General features: G+C 40.8%; 1 protein-coding gene across 1 annotated transcript in view; it reads left to right on the forward strand.

Moving 5' to 3' along the window:
- The first annotated feature begins 21,614 nt into the window (after nt 1-21,614).
- pde8a (phosphodiesterase 8A) overlaps nt 21,615-22,183 on the forward strand; it is a 39,747-nt gene continuing 39,178 nt past the window's right edge. Inside the window, exon 1 of the mRNA XM_061068184.1 lies at nt 21,615-21,871. Coding sequence (XP_060924167.1) covers nt 21,719-21,871 — 153 coding nt within the window. The 5' untranslated portion in view covers nt 21,615-21,718. The remainder of the gene's footprint in view (nt 21,872-22,183) is intronic.

A 22,183-nucleotide genomic window follows, 5' to 3' on the forward strand; every position in this document is an offset into this window, starting at 1 on the left:
CCTTGCCAGAAATAGGCAGTTTCTATTGAGCTTTAAAGATTAAAGCCTCTGTTCGAACTTTTAAACTCAATGTCGAAGTTAATGTCAGGCTATTGTTGTTTTGTATCCCGCTCTGCGATACAACAAACTACTGTTTCCAAATCCCACATCCCTGCCTGCAACCATTTAAAATGTGTATGTTCGGTGTCACCTGCTGCAACTCAAAGTCAAATATTCGTCCACACATCCAGCTGAAGACGTGAGCATCTCATCCTGGCAGGTGGCACCAGGGACCGTCTTCCTGACGAGGTCTTAACGTCCCAAATGAACGTGTAGGAATTGTTTTGAGTTGACATCGCTGTGCATCACAATGCCTTTGCAAACAGCTTTGTTCAGATATATACAATATATGCTCAACAGTAAAAAATACTTCAGTCAGTAACCTCAATATTAACTGCATTTCTGGCCTGGCTATTGTGAAGCTACAACTTTGAGGACAAGGTACAATTTGGTATGTGAATGTCATCGAACTATGGCACAGGCGGAGAGACGCCTCCTCCTCTCCAAAACTCGGACATCTTAATTCTTCCAAAGTATTTTTTTTTTATTTGAAGAAATGTGTAAAAGTTGTTCCGTAGGTCATGAAACAATTTGAATTTCGTATCGCTGGTATATTATTTTGTAAAGATTTTAATTGATTGAATGGACAAAGATCTATTTATATTTTTCATACTCTTTATTGGATGTCCCAACAATTGGTGTTTTTATATATTTACTTAAGAAGTATGCGGTCCATATCAGATGTTGTATACCTTTTGCCTCTGCTGTTTTCTCCTATTACAAATCTGGGCCAGTTATATGCTGATAGTCTTTCTTACTGAACTGCTTGGCTGCTTATTTGTGCAAAGCAAAAAAAAAGGCCTAAAAGAGTGAAAAAGGTTTTGTTGTGAAGATGAATGTTTGATGATTACTTTTGCTGTACATACAGTCGGGTGTAGATGTTGGCTTCTTGAAGTCTGCCTTGAGATTTATGTTAAAACCACAAATTCAAGGGACGCTAGCGGCTCAGCGGGGGAACGAAAGTCATGTTTTGTATTATGCGACATTAATAAATGTTAATGAAAAAAGAGATGTGTCTGGGTATATATTTTTTGTGGTTGTGAATTTGTCTCTGTAAATGTTGTGAAAAAGCACAAATTGCATATCTTCACAGTTTATGAATATCTTCAGCGTAGTAATGAGATCCATGGCACTACATCTCTAATATAACAATATCCATCCATCATCTCTACCACTCATCCTTTGAGGGCCTCGGCAGAGCAGCAGTCCCCCCCGGTGAGAGGCGGGTCGCCAGCTTATCTCAGGGCTAATATGACAATGTCCGATATAAAAATACTTGCAGAGTCCTTGAATCAACGTTTTCAAACATTCCTACAGCCTACAGGTGGATGCTGGGGAGGTGGAGGGGCTGAAGCAACTGGTGGTAACTCTGCAGCAGCAGTGCTAGCAAAAAGGATGATGGGAAATATCTCTCTGCTTAAAGAGACCACCTGATAAGTTCGGTGTGTATTATAGATGGTCGTGGAGAGTGAGGTCTGTCACATAATTGGAGCAGCGCAGCTCGAGTTGGCTTCCTGGATTGGCTGGCTGGCCTCGCTCCATTTAACACATTTGTACTAATACTAAATTATCACTCGTATTAATTTTAATATCAACCTGTTACCCTCCTTATTAAGTGCATCGTATGCAGTGTTGGGAGTAACGGCGTTTAAGTATAACGGCGTTACTAACGGAGTTCTTTTTCAGTAACGGAGTAATCTAATTAATTACTTTTGTCATCGTTACAACGCCGTTATCGTTATTGATAATGTAAAGTGGCGCGTTACTACAATTTGGTTGAATGAAGCGGTCAGTCGGCGATCTCAACCGGCAGCGACTCCGCAGTCACCGACCGGCCAGGGCTTACTCAGTCTCTCTCAGAGGTCCGCTCCTTAGTTTCGAGGGTTTCCACTGCCTCTCTTTCACTTCCTCCGCTATAGTGGTCACGCTGTTTTGCCGGCTTCCTCCGCACTTCCGCTTTCTCCTGTCCATTTTCGGCTGTCAAACAACACTCTGGGGGGGGTCTCTCGATCCGTTACAATATTACACCCCAGCTGCGTGGAGAGAGCTGTCTCACTGCACGCTCTGACTACAGCTCAAGACAGCGACAATGGCGACGAGCCAGGGAAATTCAAAAGTAGCGTTCAATAACTGGAAGTACCGGCACTACTTCTCACACTACTTAATGGCCAGATTTTCCTTTGTTTCTTTTTACCCAAGTTTACATTTGCACTTGAATTTTATTTTCAATATTTATTTTTATATGTTTTAATTCTATGCATCATATGGCAGGCTGCAATCTATTGAGTTCAAATAAATACCAAATGTTCTAAAATACTGTATATAGTGTTTTTATTCTTCAATCAGTTAATATAAACATCTTTGACGTTAAAGATGTTACAGAACGTAACAGCGTTATAAAACATGAAAAATAACGCCACAGTTACTTTGCTGAGTAACTAATTACTCTAACAATGTGGTAACTGAGTTACTAACTCAATTACTTTTTGGGAGAAGTAATTTGTAACTGTAACTAATTACTTTTTAGAAGTAACTTGACCAACACTGATCGTATGTTAGAAGCTGCATGTGTATTTTGTTTGAAGCTTTTGAATCTGGAAAGTTACATCACTTGTCCTGGCACACGGTTCACATGAGCAGAGATGCATGATGGGATGCTGTTGTACGCTAGACAGAAGGTCACACAAGCATGTGAAGCTGAGATCTGTTCACCTGGCACCAGATTTACCGTCACACCTTGTGTCTGCAAAACATTAACCAGGCTGATGTGTCAGTGGGAGGAACCTTGCCTCATATGCTATTATGTAAACTAATGCAAATACTGACTCAACTGTAGAGATAAAAATAACTGCTTTGTTAATGTATTACTTGTGTTTAAGGCGAATAAGGAATTTCGACGAGGATCTTATCTGTAAAAAGAAATGTCTGGTTTATGGCTAATTTTGCTATTTTCACTAAACCAAATCACCAAATCATCTTTATCGATACTGTGTGAACTTCACTTCCACTGTGGTGGAGGTGAATTGTGTAAAGGACAAGAAGCTGTTATATGTTCTCACGTGTTTCTGTTGTCAATACTCAATATAGTTCTAATCAAAATTGACAAAATTCTCAGTAAAAGACTAATCGACAGTCTTCAATTTAAACATTGTGATAAAATAGTTTAACTCAAAACCTTATATCTCTGATAAGTAACCACTCACAACGGAATCTTCAGGTTATCTTCCTACAAGTTCACATCCCTGTTTGACCCGCTTTACTGTCTTTTGGACGATAAACTTAAATTTAATTTATTTTCATTTTATTCTTTGTGCCTTCAACTTATGCTACTACATGTTACTTTCTCAGTATTTTAATATTTTGAATATATTTAATAGTAAAGCATGTTCCTGAATTTACTTGTTTACCAGGTTATAATCATTATTTTCTCTTCATTAATATTAATATTATTAATATTTAGGCCCAAGCACTGAACAAAGGTCAGGGAGGACCCTATTGTTATTGTAAGGATTATTAGGGCCCGAGCACAGACATCAAAGGTGTCTGGTGAGACCCTATTGAAATTGTAATGATTATTATTATTATTATTATTATTATTATTATTATTATTATTATTATTATTATTATTCAGGCAAATGAATTGGCTTTTTGAGGGCTTTACCATGCTCAAATTCTTACCAAAATTTGCAGAAAGTTAGAAAGTGGTGAAAATTTACGTATTCTGAAGGAATTTTCAATGGGCATCGCAAAATGGCTCAACGGTGCCCCCTGAGACCCCCGAGACCCCTGGAACGTGTTCACATTGACCGGTCTTCACAATTATTTAAATTTATTTCTTATTATTATTATTATTATTCAGGCATATAAATTGGCTTTTTGAGGGCTTTACCATGCTCAACTTCTTACCAAAATTTGCAGAAAGTTAAAAAGTGGTGAAAATGTACGTATTCTGAAGGAATTTTCAATTATTATTATTATTATTCAGGCAAATGAATTGGCTTTTTCAGGGCTTTAACATGCTCAAATTCTCATCAAAATTTGCAGAAAGTTATAAAGTGGTGAAAATTTACGTATTCTGGAGGAATTTTTTATTATTATTATTATTATTATTCAGGCAAATGAATTGGCTTTTTTAGGGCTTTAACATGCTCAACTTCTTATCAAAATTTGCAGAAAGTTAGAAAGTGGTGAAAATGTACGTATTCTGAAGGAATTTTCATTATTATTATTATTGCCAGAATTATGTATGTACTTCAATATGTATTTTGAAGCCCTTTGTATTTATTATTCTTATTAGGGCCCGAGCACCTCCGGCGTGAGGCCCTATGGGCTTTTTGAGGGCTTTCCCATGCTCAAAATGTTGCTAAACTTTGCAGTAAATTAGAGAGTGGTGAAAATGTACGTATTGTGGAGTATTTGGAAATGGGTGTGGCAAAAGGGCTCAACGGCGCCACCTGGAACCCAGCCCCTAGGAGGTTTCCACATGGCCGATCTTCACCAAAATTGGGGGAAAGGTGTATTGTGACTAATCATACAAAAAAGCCTCAAGAAGCATTATGAAAAAAGCAACAGGAAGGCTGCCATTTTGGATTTAGTGGCCATTTTGGCCATATTCCACATTTTTACTTTGATGTACTTGTCGTAGGGCTTCCTGAATAATAATAATAATTGCCTTGCAGCCCCATGTGGAAATTAAGTCGTTCTATGTAACCTTCATTTTTTATACAGACCATTAAATGACGTTCAATCAAAGCATGGTAATGCTTTGGTCACCTGTCTCTCTCCACATCATGCTGTTTGAAGACACACAGTTTATCTGCACAGGTACATAATACCTTCCTCCACAGTCTGGCCCGGGGTTGGTATGGATACCTACATTATGTGTGTGTGTGCTTACTGAGCCAGTATTTTCCACGACTCACTAGAGAGGCCCTCTAAACTCTAATTACTCTAAACCGGTTCATCAAGTTAAAAAAACATTTTTGGAATTGTAACCTGTAACCTCGTCGTACACACTTGTTTTCAGTTACAGTCCTGCTTTGTTGCATACTGAGTTGTGCAATATGATTTTAGAACTTTAGAATTTAGTGTATAACATTACCACTTCCCGCAGATTACAACCCAACAAGGGTGTTGTAACTTCATTGTTTCAGAAAAAGCGACGCAATTTATCCAGGTCAACCAACTGGACAAACTAAACATCTTTTGAGTTTCTAATGACACCACAGGTTCTCTTTAATGTTTGGAAGTGGAGAGTGAGGTGAGGGGTATAAGAAAAACATGGAGGCCTCCGTAGAGAAGACCCACTCCCGATGTGAATATAAAGTATTTAGATATAAAAGGCCCATCCTAGGGTAAAGAAAACCGACATTTGTACAATGCATACCAGTGAAAACATCACTAGCATTTTTTTTATATTCAGTTTCTACCAATAGATCCCTTTCACCTAAATTTTACAAACTCGACCCTTAAGATTTGCTTTGGACAAAAGCGTCAGCTAAATGACATGTAATGTAATGTAAATATGGAGATTCATAGAATACGTGGATTGACAGACCTTATCCAATTTCACCCCTTGGCCCTACCTCTTGTTTTGGAGGGTGGTAGAATGGGATTAGGCCAGAGACCAATCTCTCCAAAGTATTTTGCTCCCACCTACTGAGCAGGAATTTTCATTATTATTATTATTGCCAGAATTATGTATGTACTTCAATATGTATTTTGAAGCCCTTTGTATTTATTATTCTTATTAGGGCCCGAGCACCTCCGGCGTGAGGCTCTATGGGCTTTTTGAGGGCTTCCCCATGCTCAAAATGTTGCTAAACTTTGCAGTAAATTAGAGAGTGGTGAAAATGTACGTATTGTGGAGTATTTGGAAATGGGTGTGGCAAAAGGGCTCAACGGCGCCACCTGGAACCCAGCCCCTAGGTTTCCACATGGCCGATCTTCACCAAAATTGGGGGAAAGGTGTATTGTGACTAATCATACAAAAAAGCCTCAAGAAGCATTATGAAAAAAGCAACCGGAAGGCTGCCATTTTGGATTTAGTGGCCATTTTGGCCATATTCCACATTTTTACTTTGATGTACTTGTCGTAGGGCTTCCTGAATAATAATAATAATTGCCTTGCAGCCCCATGTGGAAATTAAGTCGTTCTATGTAACCTTCATTTTTTATACAGACCATTAAATGACGTTCAATCAAAGCATGGTAATGCTTTGGTCACCTGTCTCTCTCCACATCATGCTGTTTGAAGACACACAGTTTATCTGCACAGGTACATAATACCTTCCTCCACAGTCTGGCCCGGGGTTGGTATGGATACCTACATTATGTGTGTGTGTGCTTACTGAGCCAGTATTTTCCACGACTCACTAGAGAGGCCCTCTAAACTCTAATTACTCTAAACCGGTTCATCAAGTTAAAAAAACATTTTTGGAATTGTAACCTGTAACCTCGTCGTACACACTCGTTTTCAGTTACAGTCCTGCTTTGTTGCATACTGAGTTGTGCAATATGATTTTAGAACTTTAGAATTTAGTGTATAACATTACCACTTCCCGCAGATTACAACCCAACAAGGGTGTTGTAACTTCATTGTTTCAGAAAAAGCGACGCAATTTATCCAGGTCAACCAACTGGACAAACTAAACATCTTTTGAGTTTCTAATGACACCACAAGTTCTCTTTAATGTTTGGAAGTGGAGAGTGAGGTGAGGGGTATAAGAAAAACATGGAGGCCTCCGTAGAGAAGACCCACTCCCGATGTGAATATAAAGTATTTAGATATAAAAGGCCCATCCTAGGGTAAAGAAAACCGACATTTGTACAATGCATACCAGTGAAAACATCACTAGCATTTTTTTTATATTCAGTTTCTACCAATAGATCCCTTTCACCTAAATTTTACAACCTCGACCCTTAAGATTTGCTTTGGACAAAAGCGTCAGCTAAATGACATGTAATGTAATGTAAATATGGAGATTCATAGAATACGTGGATTGACAGACCTTATCCAATTTCACCCCTTGGCCCTACCTCTTGTTTTGGAGGGTGGTAGAATGGGATTAGGCCAGAGACCAATCTCTCCAAAGTATTTTGCTCCCACCTACTGAGCAGGAATTTTCATTATTATTATTATTGCCAGAATTATGTATGTACTTCAATATGTATTTTGAAGCCCTTTGTATTTATTATTCTTATTAGGGCCCGAGCACCTCCGGCGTGAGGCCCTATGGGCTTTTTGAGGGCTTTCCCATGCTCAAAATGTTGCTAAACTTTGCAGTAAATTAGAGAGTGGTGAAAATGTACGTATTGTGGAGTATTTGGAAATGGGTGTGGCAAAAGGGCTCAACGGCGCCACCTGGAACCCAGCCCCTAGGTTTCCACATGGCCGATCTTCACCAAAATTGGGGGAAAGGTGTATTGTGACTAATCATGCAAAAAAGCCTCAAGAAGCATTATGAAAAAAGCAACAGGAAGGCTGCCATTTTGGATTTAGTGGCCATTTTGGCCATATTCCACATTTTTACTTTGATGTACTTGTCGTAGGGCTTCCTGAATAATAATAATAATTGCCTTGCAGCCCCATGTGGAAATTAAGTCGTTCTATGTAACCTTCATTTTTTATACAGACCATTAAATGACGTTCAATCAAAGCATGGTAATGCTTTGGTCACCTGTCTCTCTCCACATCATGCTGTTTGAAGACACACAGTTTATCTGCACAGGTACATAATACCTTCCTCCACAGTCTGGCCCGGGGTTGGTATGGATACCTACATTATGTGTGTGTGTGCTTACTGAGCCAGTATTTTCCACGACTCACTAGAGAGGCCCTCTAAACTCTAATTACTCTAAACCGGTTCATCAAGTTAAAAAAACATTTTTGGAATTGTAACCTGTAACCTCGTCGTACACACTCGTTTTCAGTTACAGTCCTGCTTTGTTGCATACTGAGTTGTGCAATATGATTTTAGAACTTTAGAATTTAGTGTATAACATTACCACTTCCCGCAGATTACAACCCAACAAGGGTGTTGTAACTTCATTGTTTCAGAAAAAGCGACGCAATTTATCCAGGTCAACCAACTGGACAAACTAAACATCTTTTGAGTTTCTAATGACACCACAGGTTCTCTTTAATGTTTGGAAGTGGAGAGTGAGGTGAGGGGTATAAGAAAAACATGGAGGCCTCCGTAGAGAAGACCCACTCCCGATGTGAATATAAAGTATTTAGATATAAAAGGCCCATCCTAGGGTAAAGAAAACCGACATTTGTACAATGCATACCAGTGAAAACATCACTAGCATTTTTTTTATATTCAGTTTCTACCAATAGATCCCTTTCACCTAAATTTTACAAACTCGACCCTTAAGATTTGCTTTGGACAAAAGCGTCAGCTAAATGACATGTAATGTAATGTAAATATGGAGATTCATAGAATACGTGGATTGACAGACCTTATCCAATTTCACCCCTTGGCCCTACCTCTTGTTTTGGAGGGTGGTAGAATGGGATTAGGCCAGAGACCAATCTCTCCAAAGTATTTTGCTCCCACCTACTGAGCAGGAATTTTCATTATTATTATTATTGCCAGAATTATGTATGTACTTCAATATGTATTTTGAAGCCCTTTGTATTTATTATTCTTATTAGGGCCCGAGCACCTCCGGCGTGAGGCCCTATGGGCTTTTTGAGGGCTTTCCCATGCTCAAAATGTTGCTAAACTTTGCAGTAAATTAGAGAGTGGTGAAAATGTACGTATTGTGGAGTATTTGGAAATGGGTGTGGCAAAAGGGCTCAACGGCGCCACCTGGAACCCAGCCCCTAGGTTTCCACATGGCCGATCTTCACCAAAATTGGGGGAAAGGTGTATTGTGACTAATCATACAAAAAAGCCTCAAGAAGCATTATGAAAAAAGCAACAGGAAGGCTGCCATTTTGGATTTAGTGGCCATTTTGGCCATATTCCACATTTTTACTTTGATGTACTTGTCGTAGGGCTTCCTGAATAATAATAATAATTGCCTTGCAGCCCCATGTGGAAATTAAGTCGTTCTATGTAACCTTCATTTTTTATACAGACCATTAAATGACGTTCAATCAAAGCATGGTAATGCTTTGGTCACCTGTCTCTCTCCACATCATGCTGTTTGAAGACACACAGTTTATCTGCACAGGTACATAATACCTTTCTCCACAGTCTGGCCCGGGGTTGGTATGGATACCTACATTATGTGTGTGTGTGCTTACTGAGCCAGTATTTTCCACGACTCACTAGAGAGGCCCTCTAAACTCTAATTACTCTAAACCGGTTCATCAAGTTAAAAAAACATTTTTGGAATTGTAACCTGTAACCTCGTCGTACACACTAGTTTTCAGTTACAGTCCTGCTTTGTTGCATACTGAGTTGTGCAATATGATTTTAGAACTTTAGAATTTAGTGTATAACATTACCACTTCCCGCAGATTACAACCCAACAAGGGTGTTGTAACTTCATTGTTTCAGAAAAAGCGACGCAATTTATCCAGGTCAACCAACTGGACAAACTAAACATCTTTTGAGTTTCTAATGACACCACAGGTTCTCTTTAATGTTTGGAAGTGGAGAGTGAGGTGAGGGGTATAAGAAAAACATGGAGGCCTCCGTAGAGAAGACCCACTCCCGATGTGAATATAAAGTATTTAGATATAAAAGGCCCATCCTAGGGTAAAGAAAACCGACATTTGTACAATGCATACCAGTGAAAACATCACTAGCATTTTTTTTATATTCAGTTTCTACCAATAGATCCCTTTCACCTAAATTTTACAAACTCGACCCTTAAGATTTGCTTTGGACAAAAGCGTCAGCTAAATGACATGTAATGTAATGTAAATATGGAGATTCATAGAATACGTGGATTGACAGACCTTATCCAATTTCACCCCTTGGCCCTACCTCTTGTTTTGGAGGGTGGTAGAATGGGATTAGGCCAGAGACCAATCTCTCCAAAGTATTTTGCTCCCACCTACTGAGCAGGAATTTTCATTATTATTATTATTGCCAGAATTATGTATGTACTTCAATATGTATTTTGAAGCCCTTTGTATTTATTATTTTTATTAGGGCCCGAGCACCTCCGGCGTGAGGCCCTATGGGCTTTTTGAGGGCTTTCCCATGCTCAAAATGTTGCTAAACTTTGCAGTAAATTAGAGAGTGGTGAAAATGTACGTATTGTGGAGTATTTGGAAATGGGTGTGGCAAAAGGGCTCAACGGCGCCACCTGGAACCCAGCCCCTAGGTTTCCACATGGCCGATCTTCACCAAAATTGGGGGAAAGGTGTATTGTGACTAATCATACAAAAAAGCCTCAAGAAGCATTATGAAAAAAGCAACAGGAAGGCTGCCATTTTGGATTTAGTGGCCATTTTGGCCATATTCCACATTTTTACTTTGATGTACTTGTCGTAGGGCTTCCTGAATAATAATAATAATTGCCTTGCAGCCCCATGTGGAAATTAAGTCGTTCTATGTAACCTTCATTTTTTATACAGACCATTAAATGACGTTCAATCAAAGCATGGTAATGCTTTGGTCACCTGTCTCTCTCCACATCATGCTGTTTGAAGACACACAGTTTATCTGCACAGGTACATAATACCTTCCTCCACAGTCTGGCCCGGGGTTGGTATGGATACCTACATTATGTGTGTGTGTGCTTACTGAGCCAGTATTTTCCACGACTCACTAGAGAGGCCCTCTAAACTCTAATTACTCTAAACCGGTTCATCAAGTTAAAAAAACATTTTTGGAATTGTAACCTGTAACCTCGTCGTACACACTCGTTTTCAGTTACAGTCCTGCTTTGTTGCATACTGAGTTGTGCAATATGATTTTAGAACTTTAGAATTTAGTGTATAACATTACCACTTCCCGCAGATTACAACCCAACAAGGGTGTTGTAACTTCATTGTTTCAGAAAAAGCGACGCAATTTATCCAGGTCAACCAACTGGACAAACTAAACATCTTTTGAGTTTCTAATGACACCACAGGTTCTCTTTAATGTTTGGAAGTGGAGAGTGAGGTGAGGGGTATAAGAAAAACATGGAGGCCTCCGTAGAGAAGACCCACTCCCGATGTGAATATAAAGTATTTAGATATAAAAGGCCCATCCTAGGGTAAAGAAAACCGACATTTGTACAATGCATACCAGTGAAAACATCACTAGCATTTTTTTTATATTCAGTTTCTACCAATAGATCCCTTTCACCTAAATTTTACAACCTCGACCCTTAAGATTTGCTTTGGACAAAAGCGTCAGCTAAATGACATGTAATGTAATGTAAATATGGAGATTCATAGAATACGTGGATTGACAGACCTTATCCAATTTCACCCCTTGGCCCTACCTCTTGTTTTGGAGGGTGGTAGAATGGGATTAGGCCAGAGACCAATCTCTCCAAAGTATTTTGCTCCCACCTACTGAGCAGTTGAAGTTTGACATATATCTACCTTCATTGGGCCTCATTCACTAACATGTGCGCAAATTGATTCATAATCTCTGCCCATGAGTTTCACAACCACTAAAATCGTACTTTGATCACCCAATCAGCGAAGACGACGAGCAGACCAAACTATTCATGCACCGATCGCCTTTGCAGCAGAGAACATCATCCACGGTCTTTATCATTATTCAGTGTCATTAAACAAACGCATCCAGCCAAACCGGAAAGAACAACTGAACTAAACAGATCAGCCACTATGAACCAGAGGTGTAAAAAGTACTGAAATATTGTACTCAAGTAAAATAACCTTTACTTTGATGAAATTTTACTTAAGTACAAGTAAAAGTGCCCATCTTAAAATCTACTCAAGTAAAAGTAAAAAGTAGTTCCTTTAAAAAAGGTACTTTGAGTAAAAGTTACTTAGTTACTTCCAACAACTTGGGTGGGGGCTGCTCCTATACAGTGCAAAAAAGGACAAGGGGTCTTAAATCCAATCCAAAAACAGTTATTTTTAATTAAAGGAGAATCTTTACAAATATAAGTGCAATGACATTAAACATGTCAAACATTAAACATTTAACATGTGAACACAACATTTAAGAACTTTTGGGAGGACATGTCAAGACATGAACCACATGACAGCTAAAATAAAAAGTTAAAATGCTGCTGTCCCACTGTATATTTAAACTTTTGGTTAAACTTTGGTCCACCTTTAGAGCACTAGTCTACAGACATCTTGCTGAGATGTGGCCACGGGTTTTCTTCATCTGCTTTAATCTCAACTTGCGGAAAGTTCAATGCTTCCGCTTGTTGGTCGTCCGCAATATCATCCTTCTCTAGCTCTCGTGACATCGACTCCATCATCCACTCTATGCAGCATCTACCACCAGTGTTGTGCAAGTTCATACCTCTCATGAACTAGTTCAAAGTTCAGTTCATACAAGTAAACATGAATAGTTCACGTTCATAGTTCACCATTTAAATTCTGAACTAGTTCATAGTTCAGTTCATTTCATAGTTTTAAGGTGGAAAGTGAGAATGAAAGACTTAACTTGTTTTTTAAAGAAAACTTTATCCATCACTACCCCTTGCCTTAAAATGTACTTCATATGTATCAATTACTAAAATAAATGTTTTTTTTATTAGGGCCCGAGCACCGAAACGGTGTGAGGCCCTATTGAAATTGTAATGATTATTCTGAGCGTAGTGAATGGGCTTTTTGAGGGCTTTCCCATGCTCAAAAACTTTCTGAAGTTTGCAGTAAATTAGAGAGTGGTGAAAATGGATGTATTCTGGAGTAATTTGAAATGGGCGTGGCAAAATAGCTCAACAGCGCCACCTACGGAAAAGCCCCTCATTTAGCATTCACCGAACCTCACGAAAATAAAGACAGTGGTGTATCATGTCCAGATGCACAAAAAAGTTTATCAGTGCATATCAAAAAACGCAACAGGAAGCCCGACATTTGAGATTTAGTGTCCATTTTGGCCATATTCCATATTTTTACTTTGATGTACTTGTCGTAGAGCTTTCATCGGATCAACTTAAAATTTAGACGAGTGTCATCACAACAAGATGGATATCTGGCTTCAAAGTTTGATTACACGCCATCGAAACACGAGCTTCTGTATCTCAGGCATATTTGGTTCAATTAAGTCCAAACTAGGCATGTAAAACAAGAGTCGCGATCTGATGACATCTACAAAGACTCCAAGACTTAAAATCACAGCGCCACCTGCTGGCTACAGGAAGTGAAGCGTTTATCCTTGCCGCAGTTCAAAAAAATGCATGCAACGCGGAGACGAGCGCTTGGTCATTGAACGCTTTGTCTTCCCCGACCGCAACAGATTTGAAACCGCGCGTGTGCTCGGGCCCGTTAGTGCTACAACGTAGCCCTAGTTATTATTATAATAATTATTATTAATATTACTATTATTATTATTATTATTAATATTTTTACTAGTAATAGTAGCAGTAGTCGTAGTAGTAGAAGTAAATAAGTGACATTGGAAAATGCTTTGAAATAAAACGAGTGAGGTAGTGCAACATGTTTTTTATCTACTGTCTGCTGCCATCTAGTGTTCAAATTAACACACAGCACCCTGACATTAATTGAGCAGGTCTCTTTTGCAATCAAATAATGATTTTGCTGCTAAATTATTTTTAGCAGAGAAAATAAGAAGGGATTACTACGATTGAAATAATGGATCTTGATGGAAACAAACCAACACATTTAGTGAACCGATATCTACGAGTGTGTGAAATTGGTTGCAGCATGATTAAATTTAAGGAGACTGTCGGACTGCTGTGATTAGAGATTTCAAATTTAAACATTTTACTCAAGCGTCCTGCAGCTCGACCAATAGTGGACATCTATGTCCTAGAAGGAAACTTGAGGACATTTGAAGCATCTGTCTGAATTCACAATGTTAACAACCTGATGAATCTCTTTCAAACCCATGTGACTTCAATGTCTGACTTCTCCCAGGAGCCACACATGAATCGAAGGAAAACTTCACCTGAAGTCGCTCCTCTCCTCAGCTGCTGGGTCGCACCTCATTCCTTCTTCTCCTCATTGATCCCTGGTTTGCACAGTGGCCTACTTTTGCATCACTGAGCAGATCACATGATCAAATGCTACTGGACCCTCAGAGGGTGCACACACGACTCTAAATAAAAGTGTCTCAAGGAATTTGCAAATATGTTGATTTTATGTGCGTGACAGTAATAAAGTCAATGAGAAATAGAAGATCAGATAAACTCTATTGATCTCATGCAGAGACATTGGAAATTGCTAAAACATTACGGCACAAAGTACAAGAACGAACTGCGAGATAAGTAACATCACAAGACTAGAATAATGTTTATGTCAGTGCTATTTGTTTTCCGTCTGCTGAGAACAGTTGGGATCAATAAATAAAACTCCACAGATGTGAAAAACAATTGGAGCGACGCCTGCCAGCTAGTCCAGGCAGCCGACTCGAGCTGAGCTGCTCCAATCATGTGACAGACCCCACTCTCCACAACCATCTATAATAAACATCCACCTTATCAGTTGGTCTATTTAAGCAGAGAGATATTTCTCATCATCCCCTTTGCTCACACAGTATTTGCTACCAGTTGCTTCAGCCCCTCCACCACCCCAGCATCCACCTGTAGGCTCATCACTCCCATCATTCCTGTGTAATCATATGGTGGAGTGATTAAGTTGGAGCCTGGACGTCAAACACTAAACCTGTTCTACTGCTGCAATAATTGTTTCTACGTGAGTTGTCTGACTGAAATGAAGATTGTGACGCTGATACTTTAAAATCTGGTTTTCTGATGTTTATGTCACACTTTCTTAACAATGTTACAAAGTGCTCAACAACACACTGGCACACGTAAGAGGTAAAGCAGTAAAAATGACTAAAACAAGCCAACGTATTGATTATGGGATAATTAAGTCCAGTAAAGGTTTCACTCTCAGTCATTCTTTTAACGCTGTGAACACAGACAGCTCTACTGTAACCTGACTGCCGGCGCTGCACTGGATCATGGCCGTGATCTGAGATACTGGGAGCACAATGTGTGCAGACACTTCCTGATACAGGCTGGAAACAGTTTGGGTTTTCTGGCTTGTGTCAGGAGACGCTGAGCTGTTGACAGCTCACAGGTTTAACTGACACCAGGGACAGCATGTGGTATCCAGACAGTTTTAAAAGTTTTTATTAGTTTAAATGTATTTATTGTAATATTTTTCTTTAGATTTCACATAATCTATCTAATAATTTGCTGCCTTTATACAGTTTCCAACCAACTTGACTTTCTTTTCTCATACCAATATATTTTACTATACATTTTCTCATATGATTTTATAACAGTTGAGAGTTACAGAATACCTCATATTACAAAATTTATTTGGTTGTTACAATGAATCACCATCACAAACAGTCTATAAAACATTTGTATTAAACCCCAAAAGTTATACATTACCTCCTATGGAGATTCTAACAACTTTTTTGACTCCAGATTTTAAAACTCTAAAAATATTGTCATAAAATGTAACATCTTCTTATTTGTTTCATACATTTTTACATTAACTTTAATATATTAAATTTATTGTATAGTTTTTGGTCGACAGTACTTGCTTCTTAATTTGCTTTGTTTTTTGCAGGTTTGTTATCCATCAAAGCATCGAAGCAAACTCCTTGTATTAGAAAAACCTATTTGGCCTTAAATTGGATCTGATTCTGATAATTGTTCATTTGGCGCCTCCTATTGGAGGCAACACACACAAACCACTGTATTAGAGTGAGAGTGCTGAGTGCAGTTCTGACAGTGGTTTCCAAGCTCAGGGCAGCGACCCTCCAGGGGTCATGAGACACTGAGAGGGGGGGGGGGGTCGCAATGTGATTTCCAGAAATGAAATGAAATTTAAAAAATGTGTTTGACCAGCATCATCATTTATTCCTTGATTCAGTTTCTATTCATCTATAACAGTTGGATTAATTGTAGTTTTCTTTCTGCTGTGAACCCACCTGCTAAAATGATCACCTTCTTCATGGAAGACGACCTTGACCACAGTTATGCGTTTCAGCCGTTGCGTTGGTTTCTCATGCAGCTCCTTTCAAAAGACTCTCCCTCCAGGACTCCTCGGTTTCCTGTGACGGCCACAGACAGACAGGATGGTGGTGCATGTGCCCGAAGAGGAAGGTGAACCCGGATGGGAAGATTAACCACAGCTGAACTCTCATCAGTGAACCTAAGCTTCATACACTCTGACCATATCCTACCTCGGCTGCTTAAAACATGCAACTATTCCCAGGATGCATCAGTACCAGTTACCTGTTTACATTGAGGTGTGAGAGAAGCCTCAGAATCCCTGTATATCCCATTGAATCAATGTGCTGAGAAAATAGGTTTAAATTGACATAATCCTCTTGTTTGTGGTAAATTACCTGCTGATGTGAAAATGTTGCAAAGAAATGCAAATGTCTGTTTGTATCTTTCTTTATTACCTTAGAACCTTCTACTGATTAAAAGCTCTATAACCAAATTAATTAAATTGCAGTTCACAGTGAGGGCAACAGAGTGGTGCTACAGAAAGCATCTTTAGATCAGACTGATCCGGTTCGACCTTCGTAGTCTACCAGGCCCACGGAGGAGGCGTTCTTCTTAGGGCCGTCCTCTGAAGGACTCGGCCCTTCAACTGGGTCAAGGCTGCTGCTGTTCTAGAGATACAAAGAAGTCATATCTGGGGAAAGACAGTTTTTTATCTGGGTGTAAATAATTGACTTTAAAGACCCGGTATCTGATCGGTACATAGATCTGTGTACTTGCCGACGCCCGACCCAACATTTACGTCAGTATAGGAGTCTCTCTCCAAAGAGAATTCAGACGTGACCTATTTACTTAAGCAGCACTTATAAATTACCTGTGTTAAAGACAACACAGATGTGAAACGCCCGACTGACATAAGACAAGTTTACACATGGCCCAGATAAGACAGTCAACTGAGCATATTACCTGCACGGGAGGAGCTGAAGAACCTGGCAGCACAAAGAACAGTGATAATCAAACACCCGTAAATGACAGAAGTGCAAATAAGGCAACTGTAAACGTGTCATGAATAATGCAGCGAGCGTCACTGGAAAAATACCTGAGGGTTGATCCATCATCTGTCACGTCACTAACGCAACAATTAAAAATCCTTTTGTGTTCAACTATTTCTGTTCTTGTTCTTACGAAAAGCGATTAAGTCATTTGAGGCTGTGATTTACAGATTATCGTCGACGGCAACTCAACAAAGCATCGTGATATAATCAATGTTGATATATTTAATCAAGAATGGTCTTTAATGGGAAAGGTTGCTGGTTCACATGGAATATGAACAGCTAAAGCCATTTTGAAGCGTGTTGTTCTCAAAGGTAACACACACACAAACACACAGACACACACACACCGGCTCCATTTGACACCCATTAAAGGGGAACTCCACCAGTTTTACACAGAAAGGTCAGTTGTCTTGGGAGGACTTCTCCGCCTGTGAGGACCTTTGTTAAGTCTAAGAAAACAACCCTGATGTTGTCACCGTGAGATGGAGGACATCAGACGTTGGACAGAGCGCCTGTATTATGAACTCAGGGCATTGAGTTACAATACGGGTGTTTAACAGAAAATGAAACGATGCTACCACTGCATCAAATGTAGGATGCAGCAGTTTGGACCTGATGAAGTCTACAACACACATTTCTGTCTTTGTATAAAGTGCAAAATGTCGGATTATCCCTTTTAAAAACATCCACGTCTCTTCTTTCTATGATAACAAACATGTCTGTCCCTCTTGCTCATGAAAACACGTGACAATGCTCCATGAAGACATCTGCTCCCTGGATCCGTGCATCTCATCTCAACTATTGAACTGCACCCCCGGCGTCAGGTGACACGGCGCCGCCAGCGTGTGCTGCACTTCCACCACACATGCACTGTATGGTAAATCATCCAGGGCCACATTATGGGCTGGTACTGGCCTGCAGCGGATACATCACGTCGGCTGATCGGTAACTACAACATGTGTTAAGTTTGTGCTATTTTGGACACAATGTGACACAATGTGTCCACCAGGAGACAATGACAGGCTTGTTTTCCCACTAACGTTCTGCTCAGCGCTACCTTGGTCACAATATTCAGATTATAAGGATCTTTATCAAAGATATTTTGCTTATGATTTGCATTTACCTTTAAATAAAATCTCAGCCAGGATCTAAACACTGTTTGTTCCTGAAATGCCTCCGTGTTTGTTGGGAGTGATTTCTGAGGCAAGTTGTTTCCTGAACAAGTGAAAATGGGAGCGGAGGGAAATCGTGTAGTTTAAGTGAGTAGACACCTGAAAAGTGACTTTTCAAACAGGACATGTCATCATCTGACAAAAGTCTCTGACCGGCTGAGGACTCAACACAAACCCAAGGTGGATCATCAACAAACACAGAGCATAAGGAAGAGGGTGATTTAACTATGATTAAGACAATTGGATGTTTTTTTGTGTATTTCATTATTTTTAAATGTTGGTATAAGTGTCAGATGAGTTAATTCTGCTTTATTTTTGGACAATCCACTTGAACCAGTATAAGAAGACAGTGTTAGCAGTGGAGGTCATGGGATCTATAGTGCACATGGTGTGAGTGACGTGTTGGGAGCTTATAGAGTTTATTTTCTTTGTCTTTACTTGATCATATGATGGAAAACAACAGAAACACTGTTTTCGAAGTATATCTCCGGGAGTTGCCAGTTCCCACTGTACATTAATAACTGCACAGACCAGAACTTCAGGCTATAGTGGATACAGAAAGCTTTGTTTACCCTCTCAAACTGAAGTCAGGACAGTTTACAGCCCGGATCCGAGGCTCGGACTGAACCTGACGTGCATTGAGCTGTTTGCAGAGTCAGCTGAACGAGTTGTGAGCCAAAACACAGTCTGCAGACAAAGCTCATGACACAACACAAGGCAAGATACATGGCTGAAGTGCGATAAGGGGTTTTACTGTTCACACACACACACACACACACACACACACGCACACACACACACACACACACACACACACACACATATATATAATATAAGCACTAATTTCAGTTATATACTTTGTCGTATTGGGTTGTTTCATACTCCCATTAGTTCCTTTACAAATAGGTTTAAAAAGTAAGATGCTGAACGTAAAAAACAAAGTTGGTTGACAACATATTTGAAAGCAACACATTGAAACTGTGTCTGATATCTATTTGTGATAATTGTCAGTATCAGCTGATAAGATTATTTTTACTATTAATTTGTTATCTTCTCTATCTTTTTATGTATCTTTTTTCTTTTCTTTATCTAACCCTTTTTTTCTTTTTATGATGTATCATAACAGTCCATTTGTTGGTCCATCACTATTTCAGATAGTTATTCAGCCCAAACTTTACTACACAGCCTAGAATAGGTATATATTAGATAGATACATTATATTATATTATAATGTATCTCTCTCTCTCTCCGTCTCCCCCCCTCAGTCTCTCTCTCTGTCTGCCTGTCTGCCTGTCTGTCTGTCTGTCTGTCTGTCTGTCTGTCTGTCTGTCTGTCTGTCTGTCTGTCTGTCTGTCTGTCTGTCTGTCTGTCTGTCTGTCTGTCTGTCTGTCTGTCTGTCTGTCTGTCTGTCTGTCTGTCTGTCTGTCTGTCTGTCTGTCTGTCCGTCCCTCCCTCCCTTACTCTCTTTCTATCTGTCTGTCTGTCTGTCTGTCTGTCTGTCTGTCTGTCTGTCTGTCTGTCTGTCTGTCTGTCTGTCTGTCTGTCTGTCTGTCTGTCTGTCTGTCTGTCTGTCTCTCCCTGTCTCTCCCTCCCTCTCTCTCTGTCTGTCCCTAATTTTCTCTCTCTCTCTCTCTCTCTCTCTCTCTCTCTCTCTCTCTCTCTCTCTCTCTCTCTCTCTCTCTCTCTCTCTCTCTCTCTCTCTCTCTCTCTCTCTCTCTCTCCCTCTCTCTCTCTCTCTCTCTATGTCCCTAATTTCCTCTCCCTCCCTCCCTCACCCTCTGTCCTCTTTCTCTCTCTCTCTCTCTTTTTTTTTTTCTCTTATTATTCCTGCTTTCAAAGTTCCCACGGAAACCAGGGGCCCGCCCAGCGGTGGCGGGCGCGGCTGTGATTGGCTGGCGGCAGCTCGTTTGCATTGACGTCAGTAGGGGCTGTAGGTCAATCCTTGCGGGTGCTTTTATTGGATGTGCCGCTGTCAAGCAGCGCTGGAGAACCGGAGGAGCAGACGCCAGAAAAAGGCAGAGAAGAGACAAGCACCCGAGGATCTGCATTGTGTAGCCGGGCTCTGCCTCTCGACACCCCCGCCTCTTCAGCCTCGATCCTCCGGTCGTCCCCGGCTCCGGAGACAGAACTTACCGGAGACAGATCGGTCTGGTTTTCCCCCTTTTCTCTGTCTTGTAGATTTTCCTCTCGCTGTCCAGAGGTGGCACCTCCACCCGCCACAGCCCCCGCTACATCCTTCATGCTCCCAGTGTTCCCAGCAGCGATGAGAGGGAGCCGTGGAGCCTGGTGACGCGCCCCGGGGTCTGGAGCTCTTCTATCAGGCGGATCATCCTCCACCGGGCAGCGGATGCCTGAATGGAGCCTGCAGGATTCCACCAGCACCACCACCACCACCGCTGCTTCACACCGGTGAATGTGGCCTGATCCCCGGGCAGCACCTCGGACTCCACCCGGCAGAATGCTCCACACAGGAATAATCCCACTGGGTCTTTCCCCCTGTTGATGATGAACCTGGAGCTGGAGTGTGCTGAGAGCCGGTCTGTGGCCCGTGTCTGCAGCTGAAGTGGACACACACATTGTCAGGAAAAGAAGCAGAAGAAGAAAGAAAAGATTGATAGAGAGAGAGGGAGAGGGAGAGAGAGAAAGAAAGAGGGGAAAGAAGCATCTTATTTGATGGCTCCAGGGTGGTGGGGGAGGACGACTACACATGAAGCCTTCATGGACACAAAAAATGGATAAAACTATTGCATGAGGCTGGAGCAGGAGGGGGGTGGATTGCATGGTGTGTGTGTGTGTGAGTGAGTGAGTGTGTGCATGTGTGTATATGTGTGTGTGTGGATGTGTGTGCTTTAAGGCCTGTACTTGATAAGTTGAGGAGAAACCGGTGATGTGGTACGAAGAAGCAGAAGGCCGGAGTGAGGGATGAAGAGTCGTCCATGGGGGATCTGAGCTGAAGGATCCAAGTTTTTCCAGGAGAAGACGAGCAGCTGTGATCAGAGAGACCCTCCAATTAACTTCATGTGAAGAAGAGGAAGAAGGAGCAACAAAAAAAAACAAGGAGGGAGGAAATCAGCTTCCTGGTGTTGTTTGGGGGGGGGGGCGGGTGGGGGAATTAGATATATTATTCATGCCTTGTGTTGGAGCGTTTGGAGAACCGGCTTTGCTGTGGCCTAGATGACACATATTTATACATGTATATACGGAACGATATGAACCCTTGACTGGACCCTAACTGCACAGGACAGTGTTGGGCTGGGGCTGGGGGGGGGAGAGGCCAATGACACTCTGCTCGCCTCAAAGGAAAGCACTTGCAGAGCGAAAGAAAAAACAAAAAAAAAGGCTGAAGTGGGCTGAAGCATGGGCTGTGCTTCAAGTATTCATATCTCTGATAGGGTGGTCTACAACAGTGGAAAAGAGTCCGAGGATTCCCACTCACCCCAGCAGACTAATACCACTCAGCATCAAGGAAATCCTGCCTCGGGACTACCCCTGAAACCCCCGAGCTGCAAGGTGAGGGAACCTACACTTTGATTGCATTCACAGACACGGGAACAAAAGTGTGTATGTATGTGTGTGAGGTGTGTGTGTGTTGCATGCAAGCAAAAGACAAAGAACAAAAAGAAGTGTGTGTGTGTGTAAGCTGTATGTCCCATTTAATCGGAAATTTTGAGATCCAAGAATCGGAGGTCTAAAGATCTGGGTGTTTAACTCCAGAGGCAGGTAGATTTAAATCATCGCTTTACTTTCATTGTAACTTTGCTTGCAAGGTTGGCTCTCCTGCTTTTCTTCTGTTAGAGGAACTAGGCCATGCTACACACTCTC

Source organism: Limanda limanda, chromosome 3 (genome assembly GCF_963576545.1).
Source record: "Limanda limanda chromosome 3, fLimLim1.1, whole genome shotgun sequence".
In the NCBI taxonomy this organism is placed as follows: Eukaryota; Metazoa; Chordata; class Actinopteri; order Pleuronectiformes; family Pleuronectidae; genus Limanda; species Limanda limanda.